Consider the following 18,578-nt stretch of genomic DNA (forward strand, 5'->3'; position numbering starts at 1 on the left):
TCATGTTTGAGTAACTTCCTTCATAAGCAACATTATATTACCCTTTTGGCTCTTCCTCTGACTTTTTCATTTCTAAATTTCAAACGTTTAGTAATTCTCTAAGATAGAGCTGATCTGTAGTGGTATATTGTCAGCAAGGCACTTGTTCTGATTTTTTTGCATTGTAAATAACACAGCCAGTTTAATTGATCTCTAGTTTAGTAAGCCAACTTTATGCTTTGTAGCTGTATCCACTCATCTGCCTTGTACCTGAGAGACTATTTCAATTTCATTTGTCAGCCTTTTCCCTTGTTGCAAGTCATTGTTTTGCTTCTCCTGTGTGTCTGGATAACTTTACGCATTTCCAGTTTTCTGAAAAGTTTTTTACTTTACTAAAAAAGCCTCAGTGGTTTTTTTACATTTTTAAAAATACTGCGTACTTTCACAATTGATCCAAGTATTTCCAGTTGCTAATCTGCTCTTAAATATACAAAACGTTCATTTACATTTAAAATTTCAGATTGAGTTCAAAACCTGGGGAAAAAATCAGACTTAGAAAATGAAAATTAATAATGTCCACTGGCTTGGGTTTCTTTTTTCCTTAAACCAAGCACATGTTAAGCCTTCTTCCGGATAGGTTTTTGCAAACACATTACCAGAAAGATCTCAGAAACATGGACTGAGTTCTGAGAAGAGCGACAAACATACCAGACTTAACATTGAGCTCTGGGAGTTGAAGGGACTGATTTAGGTGGAAAGATTAAAGTAGCTAAATATACATAGCTTGGCTAAGCGATGACTGAAAGGTGGAGGGTGGGGGGACACATAATAACAGTCTAAAAATATTTGAAGGGTGTTAACATTTAGGAGGGAGAGGGATTTTATGTGGAACATGTGAGCATGACTAGGATTAATGGGAGAGAAAGAAGGAATATAGGATGGATATCAGCAGAAGCTTCATGGCAGCATGGTGCTCAGTGCTGAGGGATCTCTCTTCTGTAAGGGCTTAGAATGGAAATGCTGTTGTTGGGGACTTTTCAAATTGTATCAGACAAAACTGTAAGGAATGTATTTGTAAAACTAGTCCCAAGGAATGCTGTGTGAGCACGTGTATGTGTGTTGTGTTTGAATGAGAGGTAGATTCTAGATTAGACCTACTATGATTTTACACAGGAAAGGGAGAACAGTGGCTATTAGGTGGTGGCCGAATATTGCTTTCCCCTGTGCATATCTGCAGTTTTATTCGAAATTGTTAGTATTATGATTTATACGATGTGTGTTTTTGTGACATGAATAAGTTATTAGATTGATGGACACAGAGGCCCCTTCTCAGATCTGAAACAGGAAGAGCAAACTTCAAGATAAATACAAGGAGTGCTTTCTCAGAATTTGTCTTAATTCTGTTGATCAGTCAGGCATTGGGTAGAGAAGGGTGATAGCATTTCTCAAGCAAGGTGCTGCTCATACATAGAGGGAGCTGATAAGTGTCAATATGGAGATTGCGTGGAGACTTGGCACAGGAAAAGAGGAGCTTTCTTATTTCTACAGTGCAAGTAAGCAAAACCTATCACATGAACTCTCTTTTAAAGCATCTTTCAAAGGCATGCCTTATTGCTGGAGGGCATGTTTGAAATATAACTTAACAAAACTTTATTAAAGTATCCCTATACATCTGTTAAGCAAAAACAGTACAAGACAATATAACCTTTCCAGGTTCTAGTGCCTTAAAGGGTGCCCAAAAGTGAAGGAGAGCTGCTTGATCAGAAAAAGACAGTATTACAGTGAAAAGAAGAGGCAGTATTCTCATTCATGTAGGATCCAGATAACAAGCACAGGAGAACTAGGACTGTCTATTGGTTTAAACAGTTGCTCATTAGCTAATCCATAACAAGTCCCGTATTGTCTGTGTATGGTGAAGATCTGGGCAGCAAAACTGGGAAGGCTGTGTGCAGTTTGTGCCCAGACAGATGGTCTTGTAAGTCTGTTGGTCACTGGCAGAGCTGACTTAAACCTCTGGGGCCTGGGTACACCTGCTGCTGAAGGGTGCATAGCCAGCAGCTGTTCCTCATTGCTGTCACCTTGAACTTGTGACCCATCTTCTGGGTACTCCTTCAAATTCTCTGAGGCTCATGGCATGCACATATCTGGGCATGGTCTTGCTCTGTCTCTAGCTTCTTGAACAGGAAATAACACTCTTTTCATTGAAACTTTTTCATGTCAAATGTCTTTAGAGTCACTCTTTCCTCTCGAATGTGATTTGTACAGTAATTGCAAATCCCTTTTCAGGACCTTAGGCTGGAGTCTGTGGACTGGAGTGCCAGGATTGTAACCAGTGCTTGATGAGATAACGCGTAGGACTGACCCGAGTTGTTGACTGCGAGTGCTTTAGACGTAGGCCGATTTCTAAGCGTGACAGTATTACAGGGAAACACACATGCATGTGCGGTATTTAGCACAATGTTGCCTTCAACCTTGACTGTGTATTATGAGCGTTCCTGCATATGAACACTGCATCATCATCTTTAGTTGTAGAATCATAGAAAATGGTGCTGGGAGGGACCTTCAAAGGTCATTTCATCTGCTCCTGTGCCTGGAGGCAAAGCCAGCTCTACTTAAGCTGTTCATGTCTAGTCTGATCCTTTCTGGCTAAGATTGGAGGAAAGTGATTTAACAATTCTAGATACAGCAGCTTTCATCTGGAAGGTGGTTGAAGCACCTAGATATCTGCAAATTTCCTTCTGGATCTATATGCATTTTTAGGTATCCCTGCAGCTTAAATAGTTTAGTCATCCTCTTGTTCCTGCTCTCCTGTCACTGCCTGAATCGTGGTTGCCCAGCTATCTATCAGACTTACACTGTAAACTCAGTCAGGAAACAGGTGTTTAAAGAATGTAGAACAGAATTGCTCCAGTGTTAGGAGCAGAAAGAGAGCCAGGGGAAATGTCACAAGCCACAGTAAGGAAATTTTATGAGCTTGGCAGAATTCAGCCATTACCCAGACCAGTTCCTGGGTAGCTACCCCGTTATGAAGCCTGTGTTTCTGCTAGGCTTTTCTGTCCACATTCTCTTTTCACCTGTTACAGAATATGACATCTTTAATAACTATTTCTGCTAGTGCTGGGATGGTGTAAAACTGTTCTGTGTTGAGACCAAGAATATATTTCCTTCAGAAACAGTGAGATGACCTAACAGTTCACTGCAGAAGAAAAGAGGGAGTTGCCACTCCTGTTTCCTTGCTCCCCGGCTCTGCTCCCGGTTTTGTGCTCCCACTCTTTAGTCTAACTTCAGTTTCCAGCAGACTCCTTGCTGATCCATTTTAGCTTGCTAAACTGAGCAAACTACTCTGGCAAAATGAGTGGACAGATTTCTGCCTGATTAGAGAGTTGAACTGACCTGTGGAATGATCTGGTGAGAGGGAGTTAGGGGAAAAAGGCAAACACTTTTTCAGCAGTAGCCAGCCATTCGTTTAAGCTGAAGCTATAACTTGATGGTTTAAAGTGATCATGGACGATGACTGCACTCTAAATTATGATGACAAAAGCTGCAGATGGGTGAAGTGGCAGCCATTCCACTTACAAAATCAGTATTCATTTATTCATATAATGCAAGAACAGTCTCTGGGTTCTTTTGCTCTCCTTGCAGCTACTGCATTAATTTTCAGTCAGTTGGCCGGGACTGGGTCCCGGTGTAGTCTTACATGTCAAGTGAAGCAGTCGCAACTCCTCACAGGACTAAGCGACACCAAGCCAGATGCCTTAAGAACTGCATGGTTCTGTGCTGGTCACGCAGCAAGTGGCTGCAAGGATCTCACAGACCCCTTTTAGCTCTGATTTCTGTGATAGCTGAAGCTTTGAGTACTTGGTCAGCCTGTCATCTGGGCACGAGCACAAGATCAGCACTTGGGCAGAAATCTGCAAGAAGCAGTGTGCTATTGGTGCCAGCAGAGGCAGCTGACCACAAAATGAGGAGGAGGAGGAGAGGTGCTGAAGTTTTTGCTATCCTTTGACGCAATATCACTGAAGCGCTATTGAGAGTTGTTTTCAGATACCCTGCACCTATTGGCAGTTATTGAACCAAGCAGACAAGACGTTTATTGACCTAAGGAAGAATTTAGCAGATGTCTGCATCTGTAATGTAGAACTTCAGCTCATGGGAACTGGAGGATGTTGTTATAGTCAAGCATTAGTTTCAGTGCTACCCTCAACGGTCATGTTTTTCTGAACCTCGGCCTTAGTTGAGTAAAGTATGTTTGTGCCTGTATAATGTCATTCTCAGGTGACCTAAGAGACTGAAAGTTGTTAGTTTGACATGCCTTTCCATGTAGGATTGTTATTGGCTGTTTCAGGTGTTATCTGATACACTCTCTGGCATATGAAGGGCTCATATTACTGTATGCAGCTGCTTTGGTGTGATTGTGGGATTTCCCAGCCAAACTGAATCTAAACAATTTCTGTAAGATTCTCAACAGTCTTACCCTGGGAAGCACCAGAACAAGTCCCAGCTCTGTTCCTGTTGCAGCCCGTGATGTGTATATGGACGAGTACTTATTGGATGGATTATCTTACATTTCTATGGCCTGAGGTGATAATGTGGGAAAACACAGCTGATGAGGACATTCAATTTATGCACTGAAAAACTGTATTAAAGGCTGAGGGGTGGTGAAGAACTGCGTAGCCTGGAGCTTCCCGTAGCCTGGAGCTTCCCGTTAGGCTGATGGTGAGGGATTGCTGCATGCATACATTGTTGTACCTTAGTAAAAGCTCATCTTCACAAGGAGTAACTCCGCATGTCTCTGGGGCAGTAATTAGGAGGCACTTTAACTCTGTCTAGCCTTTAGACAAATGATGCAAGCACAGGAAGAGGCTTGCCCATTTTCTTACCAGTCTGTATGTATGTGAGGGTTAGGTGGAGTACAGTTCCCGGCTACAGTTTCTCTGGTGGCAAAACTGGTTTAAGAAGTTCTGCCCTGATTCTTCCTCTGTTCTCTCTGCTGTGCCAATGCTGTGGTTAATGTGGCCACAAAATGAACTAATTCACCAATACAATTAATTAAAAATAGGCTGATCGGGAAAAACAAAACCAACAACAAAATCCAAATGGGGGATGGCAGGGTTTATTTTTTAATTTTTGGTAATTAGTTTAGAGTGGTGCGTGTCAGTTCTTCTGCCCTGTCCCCCCTCCCCTTCTTCCAGCAATTTAATGGGTATAGCTGCACACAGGAGTTGATGGAATATTGCAGGATGAGGAATGACCAGCTGAGGAGAGGGGAATCTCTTCTGGTTGTTTTGTTGATGAAGTATTTGTTGCTGTAACTACACCTGTTGTGACTGACTTTTCATTTATCTCTACTCCTTGTTTGGAACCAATAAGAAGCTTCCCAAAACCTGCAGGGTCTGTAATTATTATCCCTCAGTCATGCATGTTGTGTGAAGCGTCTAAGATTAACTGGCCATCAAGAAACAGCAGTTTCTAAATGGGGATAGCACTTCTTGTGTTTCTAGGTGTGAATTTAGATTATACAGTGGAAAAGGAGAGAAGTAAACACTAACCTTCCCAGAAAAAGGCCTTTTACGCATGATGGGGTTTCAGTGTTTAGACCAGTTAGGCAGTGAGACGACTGAGTTTTGCCGTTTCCCCACGTGAGGCGCTTGACTGGCGCATTCTGCCCAGCAAATAAAGCTTCAACTTCTTTGTCATTTCAGAAGAGGAAGGAGCTCAGCGCTTGCACAGTCAAATGATGAAAACAGGTATGTCGGGGAAGAGCTGACGATGTGGTGGTGCTAATCACTTCAATATCATGTTTTCAGGGATCTGATTGTTTTGATATTTTTCAGAAGTACTGGCTCAGCTTTCTTTGACTCTTCATCTCAAAATCCCCTTATTGTAGGGACTGCGTGAGCTCAGGGAATCTTCTTGTGGAATGTTAATGCTGAGCAAATTCAAGCATGGAATAAATGATCAGAGTGAGGAAACCTTCTTCTCACAGCTGAATATAAAATTCTCTGGTATGTGTAACTGTGTTATGGGAACTCGAACCTGACTATTAAGCACTGAAGTTCTGCATTGGTGGGGGAGAGATGTCTTCATAGGATAGGCCAGTGCAGTAAAATGCAGTATGGTTTTCTATGGTCTCTTTCATGGGAAGTGATCCCAGTATGATGGTCATACTGATGTATGAAGTTCTTTTATTGCCTCCCGAATACAGTTCTCTGGATTCAGTGTAAAAGTTAGGAATAAAAATACAGGTTGTTAAAAAAAGCCTCGAAAAGAGCTTGATCAGAGTGAACTTCGTTGTTATTAATAATCATTTAAAGAGTTGTCTCTAAAAACAAACATGCTGCTCTTAAGACTGTCCACTGCTGTTGGGACAGTCTTAAGACTGTCCTACTTAAGTCCCTACTTCCAACAGGGATTTGCCACAGTTGCAGTCCAGGTAAATGGGAAAAACGAGACACCATGCTGCATTACTTGCTCAGTATGTTTAGTTTATAGGTACCAACAAAGACTGAAGATCAGTGAAGAGCAAACAACAGAGTTTAGAGATTAATGGTGAGAGAATGAGGATGGAGGTTCTCAAGGAGAGGTGGAAAGATAAGGATGAATAGGGAGATGGTTATTGCAGAATTTTTATTGACTTTGGGGATAGCCTCAGCTCTGGTAGTGGAATTAATAGTAAAAGTAGGAGCTGAAACAGAGAGGGAGGGAAGGATTTAGCCTTTGAAAGAGTTTGGGTGCTCAACATCATCACTGTATTTTATAAGTTGTATACCAAGACAAAGCTCAGAAAGAGGGGGAGAATGACCTATAGGGGAGAGAGAGGCCAAAGTCTAAAACTTCATAAACAAGTTTCCAGAAAAGAGATTTTAAGGTTGAAAGCAAGCATGCTAAGTAATCAAGAAAGATGTGACATTAACGATTGCCAAAAATCAAGGAAGATAGGAAGGGATGAAGGGAACCCAGGCCAGAGAAGGAAAGGTCATGTATTGCATTTTCTCTTGCTTTGAAAAAGCTGGGCTGGGAAATTGGGAAACTACCAGAATCTTCTCACCAAGGCTTTGGTAAGAAAATATGGTTTGTGATGAAGGGAAAGTCTAATAAAGCTAGCATTAAAACTAATGTTAAAGATTATATCAGTAAGAGTTGAGTGTCTGTGCCTTTTGATGAAAAGATGGGATGAGCCATCAGAAAGACAAAAATGTGGTTTTTGACACATGCAGCCCTGTCTCTGGGAAAGGTGATGCCCAGGAAGGCATTTATTGTAACTGGGAGGAGGAAGCAGTGGAATGAGAAATGGAAAGTAAGGCTATGCAAGGTAGTATGGATCAGGGCAGACCCCAGTGGCAGTTAGTCCCATATTGTACATGCACATGTGAACATAACACACACTGGTTTGGCCTTAAGTGTCGTTCTGGTAAGACTTGCTCGGCAGTTAGTTTTGCTTCGTATGCATAGGGATGCCCACAAATCATTTGGTGGGCAGCTGAGGTGTCCTTAAATTCCCTCTTGTGTCTAGATTTATTTGTCATGCTGTCTGATGCACACAGTTCATTATGTTTATGTTGATTGTAATCAACAGTTAACTAAATGCTTAGCAAGTTCAGGAGACAGCCATGTCCCAGGAGCTATCATTAAGTGACACAAAGAAATTGAAATGATAGTTGAGATGGCTTCCTTGACCTTGCTTTGATTAACCTTTCACTGGATACAGCTGGATAGTTGCTTCTGTAGTTCTCTTATCTTTGCTGCACTTCACAGGTAGGTGCATATGTTTGCTTTGGGTACAGAAAAGATATTGCTACCAAGAAGCAGATATTTTCATGCAGTTTCCCACTGGAAAGATTTTGCAGAAATCATTGAGTTCTTCGCTCTCACTCATCACAGAAGAGCTGCTTTTGGTTCTTCTACTTTCTTTGGCAACAGGTGTGCGAGGAAGTTATAAGGCTTAAAGGGATGCTTTATCTGCCTCTCGTACAAGCAGTAATATACCATTACTAGCAGAAAGCCAGCACGACTGGCTAGGACTGGGAAATGCTTTCTATAGCTGTGGGAATTTCCTTGATTTTCCCCCTTCCTTAGAGGCAGACACTTCTCTCCTCTTATATTGAAAGGAGCACAGGTGTAGAATGGAGAATCAGAAAACCTCTTTATTCGCTTCTCTTAGCAACACCTTCCTGGATAACTACTGAATGCAAAATTTTGCACTTTAGTGTAAGACAGAGTGGGAGCTAAATTGATACTCTTGGAAATTTATCTGTTAGGAGTGAGAGGTAAAGAGCATAACAGAGTATCTCTTTACTCCTTTTTTCATGCTCTGCTTCCAAGGAGAAGGCTACAGGGAGGATAAAGAGCTTTTGGGTGCTGTGCTGCAGTTGGTATGTTGGCTAGATCTTCATGAAACCCAATGCGCAGTTTCGACAGAGGAGGCACAACTGTTGGCAGGTTCTGGTGACCATGGCAGGCTTCAGCGGGAGTTATTCTAAGAGCACAACATATGATCAGATTACTGAGGGACACTTTACATGGCTCTAAAAAATGAACCATCTGACGATTTATGACAGCTCTGCCTGTTCCAGCCAAATGAGGAGTGCTAGTCTTTGCTGACCCTGCAGCCAGGGTTGTGAAACAAAGAAAGTGCTTTCCAGAGGCTGCGAAGCTACAGGCTTCCAGCAGCATAATACCTGCTTACATCCAACTTCTGATAAGAAAAACAAAAGACATTTAGGACTTGCTTCTCTTGCAGTTTTGATTCATGGTAATTTAATATGTTCTTGCTGTAGAGTTTACTGGGCTTGGCAATCTGCATAGTTCTATATTTAGTAATCCCTGTGATGCTAATGTCTTTGTAGAGTGATCTGGTTTTTTTGCTACCAGTATCTTTATTAGCTTAATATACCCTGCCACCTTTCTGTTTTTCCCTGGCTCTGTGGGGACACACTTCTGGAAGGGGAAGGCTGTATGAGAGGTGGTGGCAAGTGGGAAGTGAATTCTAAAAATGGAAGTTTTGAGGATCCACATTTCTCTCTCTAGAAAATTTCTCTCTAGAGAATTTCTATACCAGCTTCTAATATGTGCAATTTGTACAACAGTTTCCCCTCCCTCTAGTCTTCTCCAGTGAAGTACGCAGCCTGAGAGAGCTTTGCAATTTTTGCTGATGTTGTCAAAGACAAACAGTTAAATACACACTTAGGGAAACACCTCTCACTTTCCCAGGCTCAACTACAGTTTATTGCCTCTCGTCCCCGCTTCCTAGTCTCAGCTTCCCCTGTTTTATTCTCTATAACATTCAGTCCCTCCTAATTCCTTTGATGAGGTGCTGGGTGGCACAGGAGGTTGGGGTCACTGTGTAAAGGTTTCTGCCAGTCCTTCCTTTTTAGTTTTTTTCCTCTGGTGCTCCTTGCTTCTTGCTGCTCCTCTGCTCCTACATGGGTTCTTGATGGGCTGCAGTCCTTTCAGGGTTGTCCCTGCTCTGGCATGGGTCCTCCAGGGGCTGCAGTTGCCGCAAAGTGTACTCCTTCTGCCATGGAGCACCTCTTTCCAAGAGTACTTTTCCAGCCAAGTCCCCAACAATGTCCCCTACCACATGTCTCCTTTTCTCCTTCCTTTTCTCCAAATGTGTCTTTACGTATCTTGCATTTCTCCTTCTGTGCATCCTCACGTTTCCTTTTTGTTGTTCATTTTGTGTGTCTCCTCATGTGTTTCCTGCCCCTGGTGGCTATTGCCCTTTCCAAAATATGTTTGAGCACAGGCAGCTTGTGCGCCTCTGACTGGCTGAAGTTTTGATGGATTGTTGTTTTCATCCATTTTGGAGATGGCTGGAAGTGACTGTGACTGGCACAGGGCTGTTCATGGCATCCTCTCACACAGATTACTGCTGAAGCAGAATAGTGCTCTGTCAGACTGCTCAGTCTGTACAATTTCTTGACTTTCATGGAAACACAACAAAGCTGAATTTGCTCCATAACATTTATTATATCTGGTCGAGAATCCATTGAAATTAGTTCTGCAAGGATGACCCATATTTGAGCCAGCGTCCAGAGAGTTTCCACATGTTCAAATTGTCAGTATAGCCTAATATGCACCCTTTAAAAGTTTGCCTGAAATTATCCACATCCACTTTTTCTCAAGGCTAGCTTTTCCTCTCTCTTCCATTAACTCATCCCCTTGCCCCTCAAAGGAGGGGTGTATATACCTCTTAGTGTATACAAATTTTCCTTCTTGTTTCTTTATAGATAATGGGGTTTGAGCACCTTGTTTTGTTCTGTACATTTCCCACTTCTGATGTGTGTCGAACTGTCCTTCTGAAATTTCGTATATGCTGGCATCTGTGCGAGAAGAATCACTTCTGCTGTTTCTTACCTTTCAACTTGGATCCATGTCCCACAGATGGAGGCTTTGAAAAGCCATAAATATTATTCTTGGCACTAGAAAAAGGTGGTGTGGGTATGTGTCCGCTAGTAATTGGTCTCGGCTTTGTGAAAATGGTTACATTGGTTGGAAAACCAGCCAGGTGGAAGGTAGCACAACAGCATCTGCTCCCATCAAACTGTCCTGGGCACGTCACCGTGCTAATGCTGAAACTGTGGGAACTGAAGAGGTCAGTGGTTACATGCTGGGCATTGTGTTTCTGGCACAGAAATAGTTCCTAATTTATGTATAGAGGAGCTGGAGCTGTTTTCTTTTCTCAGCTACAGACCTGATTCTTCTCCCAGGGGAGTAAGTAGAGCTTCTGTAATGACACCAATAGGAAAAGATTAAGATCTGTAAACGTAAAATGCTTTCCCATCCCTGTATGTGCTTTGGTTATGTTTCATGAACATGGCCTAAATGCAGTCATGGACATTTGCATTCTTCTGTTTCAGAAACAGATGGAATTAGGAGTTTTGCCAGCCCTTCCCTAAAGGGTTGGGTGGTCAATCTCTAGAATAGAGTCCTTCCTTGCATTCATTTTTTTCAGGATTGAGTTAAACAAGGGTTTAAAATAAAACTAAATGGCAACTTTTTCATGGAATATTAAACTACTGGAATAAATATTGCATCTATTTTCACTGCTTGCTTTTTGGATGTCTGTGATGTCCTAATGTTTTTTTATAATTTTGTTATAAATAAACTTCACAAGAGCTGTGGCTTTGCTTCCCAGTTTATTCCTGCTTCATTCGTCAAACACTTGCAGCCATACAAGATGTCTCACAGCCTTGCACTTCCCACTCCCAACTTCTTACTGAGGTACTGTATCGCTACTAGTGTGGTCACCACAAATGTATTATTTTGCAGAGCCTGCTCTTCTGTCCTGTTTTCAGCCTTGAATCAGCCTAGAGTTCAGATGTGTAGCAGCTGCTTTTCTGTTTCTGCTCTTTATTCCTCCATCTCCAGGAAGAGAATAAAATCTGTGTGTCTGCTTAGCTTTGATACATGGGAGCCAGTGGAACCTGCACAGTCTGCCTCATGTCTTGGTGTCCACTCTCAAACAGTTCTGTTGTGCTAGCTGTGAATCCAGTCTAAGCTTGCTTCTCCTGTTCACTGCTGAAGTCATCAGTAGCTCACCCTTCTCTGCTTCTCTTCCTGTTTTTTAAATCCTGGACCTGAGTATTCTGCAGTTTCCTGCTCTCATTCCAAGCAATTTCAAATTCTGTACCAGTGACCCTGTAGCTTTACGTTTTGTCAGCCATTTCATTCATGTTGCTGTTAATACCATTTTCCTCATCTGTCACCATGAGCGTCTTTTCTTGCATCTCTGCATTGGCCTCTCCTCTCACATTGAACATAAAGCTACTCGTCTTCATCTCCCTTGGCCCTGAAGGGCCTAATCTCACTGTGTCATCTCTTAAAATCAAGGTGTAAAACCTGTCTTCAGCCTGCAATGTATGCTTGTTCCATAATCGGACAAGGATTCCTTCACCTCTTCCAGCCAGTGCCCTACCTTCCTGTTCATGGGACCTCCCCAAACCTTCCACAAAGCTAAGCTTCCTTCTCTATATCTCTTCTGAAGAATGCTCCTTTTTTGGGATGCCTGCAAGAGCCTGAAAGCACTTTTAATTCACTGTTCATGCCACACTGATAAATTCTGTGTAACTGTTTCCTCATTGTTGTTTATCTTGTTGTACTTAGACTCACAGAATGACAGACTCATTTAGATTGGAAGGCATCTCTTCAGATTGTCTAGTCTGGCCCTACTGCTTAAGCGGGGTCAGCTACAGCAGGTTGCCCAGGATTGTGTCCAGTCAGGTTTTGAGTATCTCCAAGGATGGAGACTCTGCAACCTTTCTGGGCAGCCTGTGCCAGTGTTTGACCACGCTTACAGTAAAAAAGTTTTGTGATGTTTTTTTTTTTTTCCTTGTTTTCAGATGGAATTTCATGTATTTTAGTTTTTGCCTGTTTCCTGTCTTCTCACTGGGCACTATTGAGAGGAGGCTGGTTCCCTCTTCTTCATTGCTTCCCCTCAGTTATATGCATTGATAAAACTCCCCCCGAGTCTTCTCCAGGCCGAACAGTCCCAGCTCTCAACCTCTCCTCATATGAAAGATTCTCCAGTCCCTTAATCATTTTTGTGGACCTTTTGCTGGACTCACTCCAGTATGTCCACATCTTTCTCGTGCCAAGGAGCCCAGAACTGGATGCTGTACTCCAGATGTTGCCTCAGCAGTCCTGAGTAGAGATGAAAGATCACCTCCCTTGACCTATTGGCAACAATCCTCCTAATGCAGCCTGGGATGCTGTTGGCCACCTTTGCCACGAGGGCGCATTGCTGGCTCATTGTCAGCTCGTTGTCTACCAGGACCCCCAAGTCCTTTTATGCAAAGCTGCTTTCCACATGGTCAGCCCCCCACATATACTGGTGCTTGGGGTTATTTTTCCCCAGGTGCAGGACTTTGCATTTTCCTTTGTTGAACTTCATGAGATTCCTGTTGGCCCATTTCTCCAGTCAAGGTCCTTCTGAATGGCAGCGTAGCCATCTGGTGTATCAGCCTCTTCACAGTTTTGTATTGTCTGTGAACTTGCTGAGGCTGCACTATGTCCAGGTCATTAATGAAGATGTTGAACAGTATTTGCCCCAGTACACCACTGGAGACTTGTCTCTGACTGGACTTTTTGCCACTGATTAAAGCCCTTTGGGCCCATCCATTCAGCCAGTTTTCAATCCACCTCCTCGTCCGCTTATCTAACCCATACTTTGTCAGGTTGCCTCTGAGGATGTTATGGGAGACAGCGTCAAAAGCCTTACTAGAGTCACAATATGTGTGAGCTCTGTACTCATCCACCAAGATAGTCACCTCACTGTAGAAACTATCAGGTTGGTTAAGTATGATTTCCCATTTGTAACTACTTTCCCGTGTTTCACATGTGGACTACTTCCAGTCCCCTTCTTGTCCTTCATGTATCTGGAAATGGTTTTCAGGATTATGTGCTCCATCACCTCCCAGGGATTGAGGTGAGGCTGACTGGCTGACTGGATCTTCCTTGCCTTTCTGAATGTTTTAGGGCGAGTGGCTTTCCTTTTTCTTCTTTGTTTGTACTGGCAATCTTGATCCGTGTTTACAGCTTCTACACACTGTGGTAATGTAATTATTAAGCAAAACATATGATTCTCCTTTTTATTGGTAATTTTAAGCTATACCCAGATGCAAACTGGGAAATAGAATTTGCAGCCCAAAGTTCTGCTCCTAAAACTCAGACCTCTACCATGTGAACTAATGAGTATCTTTCTAAGAAAGAAAATAGTGTGACAGAGTATCGCGCCACTGCTGATCTCTATAGATAGATAAATCCATTGTGCATCTTTTCCCTGGGGTCATAGCTTTCTAAACTTGTATTTGCATTATTTCTCTGTTCCAGGCCGAAATGAGCTGATTGCCCGCTATATTAAGCTGAGAACAGGGAAAACACGCACAAGGAAACAGGTAAGTGTAAAGTTTTCCCTGTAAACATTAGCTTCTTTGGACCACTAGACATGATGAGAACTTATCCCTTATGAGATACAATCCCTTGCTGTTCACTTGCTATTAGATTCTGGCTTTGCTGGAAAGAGGTGGTTATGCTGAGCTGGTTAATAAGAATGGTGGGAAGGGTCAGCTCAGGCATTTTACAGTAGGACTGTAACGCTCAGCTCCCACATCATGACACACAAATTTTACTGCTGTTAAACAGTGTGTGATTTTATTTGTTTGGTCTACTAAGGAACGTTTCAGTGAACATCAGTGGTCCTCTATATGAAGAGTCTTTGTTCAGCCCAGACAGATGGACAGCAATTGCGATTTTGAAAATACCTGGCACGTGGGATGAAAAAGGAATCTTTGTAATTTGGGAATGACAGTCCAGGCTGTGATGGACAAAGCACTGAACAACCTAGACCTGCTTTGCGTGGGAGGTTGGCGGATGACATCCAGAAGTTCTTTCCAACCTAAATCATTCTGTGATGCATTTCAGCCCACATTAGATATGGGGAAGTTCTGAGAGTCATTATATAGCAGCCAGGGATATGGAACATGGGTTTCCCTTCTCCTGAGAGGAGGCCAAGATGGGGAGCACAGAGATAAGAATTCTCAATCCCTAGATTTAAGGATGGGTTCTTTAGTTTTAGAAGAGGTCTCTGGCTTCATAAAGCCATTTGAATTGGAAAAGGCCTTAAATGACCCATGTTTGCTGGTCCTCCACTTCATTTCATGACACTTTAAGTTATGTTCAGAAAAGTATCTCATTGCTACCTCAAGCTCCCCTCCCCCTAACCCTAACCCTATTGCACAAGGTGCCTACAGTATGTTTACTTCTGCAAGTAGCTACCAAGTACTTCTGGAATGAAGATGGATTTTTTTCTTTCACTGCAGGTATCTAGTCACATCCAGGTCCTGGCAAGGCGGAAAGCTAGAGAGATCCAAGCCAAGCTCAAGGTATGATGGGTATCCTTTAACATATCACGCAAGCCCCCCCCCCCCGCCCCCCCCCCCCGAGCCAGCCATTCCCTCATCCATTCCCTCTTTGAATAGCCTTAAAAAAGGGTGAGATTAGCCACTGAACTGTAGTAAGCTGGGGAGGAAAAGGTACTTACCAGGAAGTGTTGTGCAAACACTTGTATTGTTGTAGCTCTGTGACGTCTGGAGCAATTCTATTTAAAGAATAAAGAAACAATAACTTAAATTTTTATGTGTCTGATTTCTACCTCCGGTTTATGCTGCTGTCATCCAAGTCTGAAAGACCCTTAGACTTGGGAGTATGCAAAGAGTGTTTGCCTGAGAAGGAGGGGTTTATGGTTACAAATGCTGACAAGTAATCAGTCCCTGGTGTTGTGGTGGCCTTGGGAAAGGGTAGCCTTACAGTTACTGCAGTGCTAGTTCCACCTCTACTAGTGGTAGTGATGTGAGAAAGTGTTCTGGGTGGCATAAACACTGAGAGGAAGCAATAAAGCCAGCTGGCATCTTCTCAGGTAAAATGGTGCCAGCTGAATAGACTTTGCCCCTTGATTAATTCAGACCTAATTTGAAGAGGCCTGGGCTAATGAGAAAGAAAATGGTTGACTACTTGCTTGAGCAAATCTGTGTTTTCCTTTCTATAGGAAGAGCTCTCAGATCATGCTAATGAACTGATACCTCTTGACATTTATTTCCACTCAGATTTGAAGCAGGGAGATGGTTTATGTGCTCAGACTGAATTGCCAGAAATGTGAAGAAGGTCGAGTTTATGAGTGACAATTGCACAAGAGGGTGTCCCCTGTTAGAATGGGAGCCATCCAGAAAGGGCTTGCCGAGCAGGATGTGAGGTCTGGTCCTTGTTATGTATCACTGAGACAGCCAGAGAAGGAAGGTGCACGCTGACCTTCCTGATTTGGTATGGCAATGAGTGATCTGGAGGGAAGTGTGTTTGCTTCCCTGATCTTCCATGCTTCAGGTAGTGATGAGGATCTTAACAGCCCAGTCCAGCCCTGACTGTTGAGTGGATGGCTGTTAGTGCTTCCTCTTGGCTGTCTGGGCAACTCCTCGCTGGGCACCAGGAGAAGTGGACTGTCTGTGAGTGAGCTGTTGGCCCTCGGTCTTGACCAGCGCTGAAGTGCATGCATCTCTATTGCAAGCAGTGATTGCCTCTAAGCCATGACTGCACCCCCCACATCCCATCCCCAGGTCCATTTTAGAAAACAGTGTTGTGTCTGTCATTAGCCTGTTGTGTTTCCAGCTGCTCTGATAAAAAGAAGGAGCCACAAATTACAACTATCTAATTCAGTGCTTCTAGGTACGGCTGCCTAAGCTTGAAACCTGTGGTGCTGTTAAGTGGTCAATTCAGGTGGAGGCCTGCTTGAGAAGCAAGTTAGAGTGAGTAGGAAACAACAACTGCCCGGGCTGTTAAAAGATTTACTGCTGCTTATATCTGTAACCTTGATTCCGTTCCTTGCATGTCACAGCTCTGGGATTTGGCATGATTGAAAAGCCAGTCAGCCGAGCCTGTTTCCACTTAGCACGCAGGAGCTGGCCGTTTTTGTTCTCAGGGAACGAAGGTGTCTCAGGGAGCTCCACGGAGCCATTGGTTGTTCTCCTTTTACACCACCCCAGGCCATGCTGTGAGCTCTGCCCAGCTGCCTGCAGTGAACCGTTCCCCAGTACCAGACTGTTCCTTTCTGCCTGCAGAGACAAGTCTGTAGCACTGATTCAACTCATTTACTTCTTTGCTTTTGCTAGTCATTTTCATAGAGCAAGGAAATGAAATCACAAAAGCTGCTGCCCTTCTTCCAAGTTGCTGCCGACAGCTGTGTGTTCTTCCATCACTGTGCATTTTCCATAGCGAGTATACGTTTTCATATTTATACCCTAGAGATCAGAGCAGCTACATGCTGACTTTTCAGAGCAATTACTATTATACTACTGTCTCCACACAAATTGGGGTGTCTTCTCTAAGCATGCACTGTGCCTGTACCAGATAAAGGTGGGAAAGTAGGGTAAAGCTTGGAGAAAAATCTGTTCCAAGAAGACAGTAATTTTCCATGTCCTGGGTGGCTAATAGATATCACCTGCGCTAAGGAAAAAGAGGGAAATTTTGGTGGTGGTATTAATAGTATTATTATTGTGCATTTGGAGAATAATAAAAGAAAATACAAACATTCCAAATGTTTGGTAAAAGTTTTTGTTGCTTCATTTTCTTTTTTTTTTTTTGTACTGGAAACACAATACAAATGAATACAGAACTGTTAGCTGAAAGAGAAAGGAGATGTCTTTTACAAAAACATGCTTTTTCCAGCAGTCTGTCAAGCATTTAAACAAAACAGAAAACCACATCAGGGGTTAATAGATAAAATCTTTTCCCTTCTTAATTGTTCATTTGGTTTTTTTCTTTAATACTTCCACAAGTAAATGCTTCTTTCCCGTAAACTCATGTATAAACTCAGGTAGACAAATATGATTTTTCCAGTGAGAAAGTAAGGGGAGGAAAGAAATCCTTTTCTGCAATGGCAACTGGGAAATCGTCCTTATGTATGTCATGAAAAAACAGAAAAGAATCCTTACCCTTAAAAAATGTTGTAGGTAATCTTTAAAGTATTCCCTAAAGCATCATTGAAACTGGATTCTGAAAAACTTCCCCATAGCTTTGGAGAATCTTAGGAACTTTCTCAGCAATGAAAATGTTTCCCTTCCATTCACTTGAATGGTACTAACAGGAGCCACAGATACCGTAAAAAAGAAGATATGTAAGTCTTGCCCATTCCTACTGATCATTCCACTTTTATTCTCGAGCTTTTGATATGCCTCCTCCAAATGTTTTTGTGTTAGACACATCAGAATCCCTGAACTTTGAACTTTAGAAAACCTTACAGAAAGTGGAGGGGTTAGAGAGAATAGAGACCCAAGGGTGAGAACTTACTGCAGTTCAATGAATGCAAGTGGGAAGTGAGAATTTCTGAAGAAGACAGCAAGAGCTTACCTCTTTCAGCAGTTTCTCCAAGCCATGAATTCATCTGAGGCATTGCCATTATAATTTTAATGTCACAGATAAATGTGGCGTGTTTGAAGGACGAAGATTAATTGTAGGGGATGTAGGAGGAAAGGCAGAATGTGGGGACGTGCTTCTGTTTGTCTATTTATTCCTTGGAAGAAGAAATTAAGAATGCTATTTGTTTTAAACATATGTCAGACCCCCTAGTTGTGGCACTGTCATTGCCTGTAAAAACGTGTGTAATTCCACAGCCCTGTTAAAATACAAAAAGGAATGTCTTGCATATGTGCCCTGGGAGGTTATTAAGATTTCCTGTTTCTCCAGGGATGGGAATAAAATTATCAACTCTACCTGAGACTAATGCAGTCCCAGATTGAGGTAGTCTCTTTGCAATGATGATGACAAAATCCTTTTGTGAGCTTGTTTTTGGAGGGTTTTTTTGATAAACAAGAGTCTTTCCCATTGAATATTCTTACCAATGATTAAAACACAAGAGTCAATTAGGATTGTACTTTCCATGACAAAACATTTCAGCTGTGTGGCTGAAAGCCTTCAGACAGAAAGGGTAAATGCTTAGCAATCTCTAACCCAGTGATCCCAGCATTTCAGAAAGGATGATTAATCACATCTTGAAGCTATAGTAATGGGTGAAAGACTTACATGCTTTGAACAGTTCTTGAGACAGTTATTGG

The 18,578-nt window shown here is 42.6% G+C and overlaps 1 protein-coding gene across 5 annotated transcripts in view; it reads left to right on the plus strand.

Annotated features, from left to right (window-relative positions):
* Positions 1–18,578, plus strand: part of TEAD4 (TEA domain transcription factor 4) — a 59,460-nt gene that overhangs the window by 19,957 nt on the left and 20,925 nt on the right. For all 5 annotated transcript variants that reach the window (XM_075163964.1, XM_075163955.1, XM_075163979.1 and 2 more), the window contains 2 exons: positions 13,810–13,874; positions 14,799–14,861. In XM_075163964.1, the coding sequence (XP_075020065.1) occupies positions 13,810–13,874; positions 14,799–14,861 (128 nt within the window). The remainder of the gene's footprint in view (positions 1–13,809; positions 13,875–14,798; positions 14,862–18,578) is intronic.

This window comes from Calonectris borealis, chromosome 1 (assembly GCF_964195595.1).
Source record: "Calonectris borealis chromosome 1, bCalBor7.hap1.2, whole genome shotgun sequence".
Classification (NCBI taxonomy): Eukaryota; Metazoa; Chordata; class Aves; order Procellariiformes; family Procellariidae; genus Calonectris; species Calonectris borealis.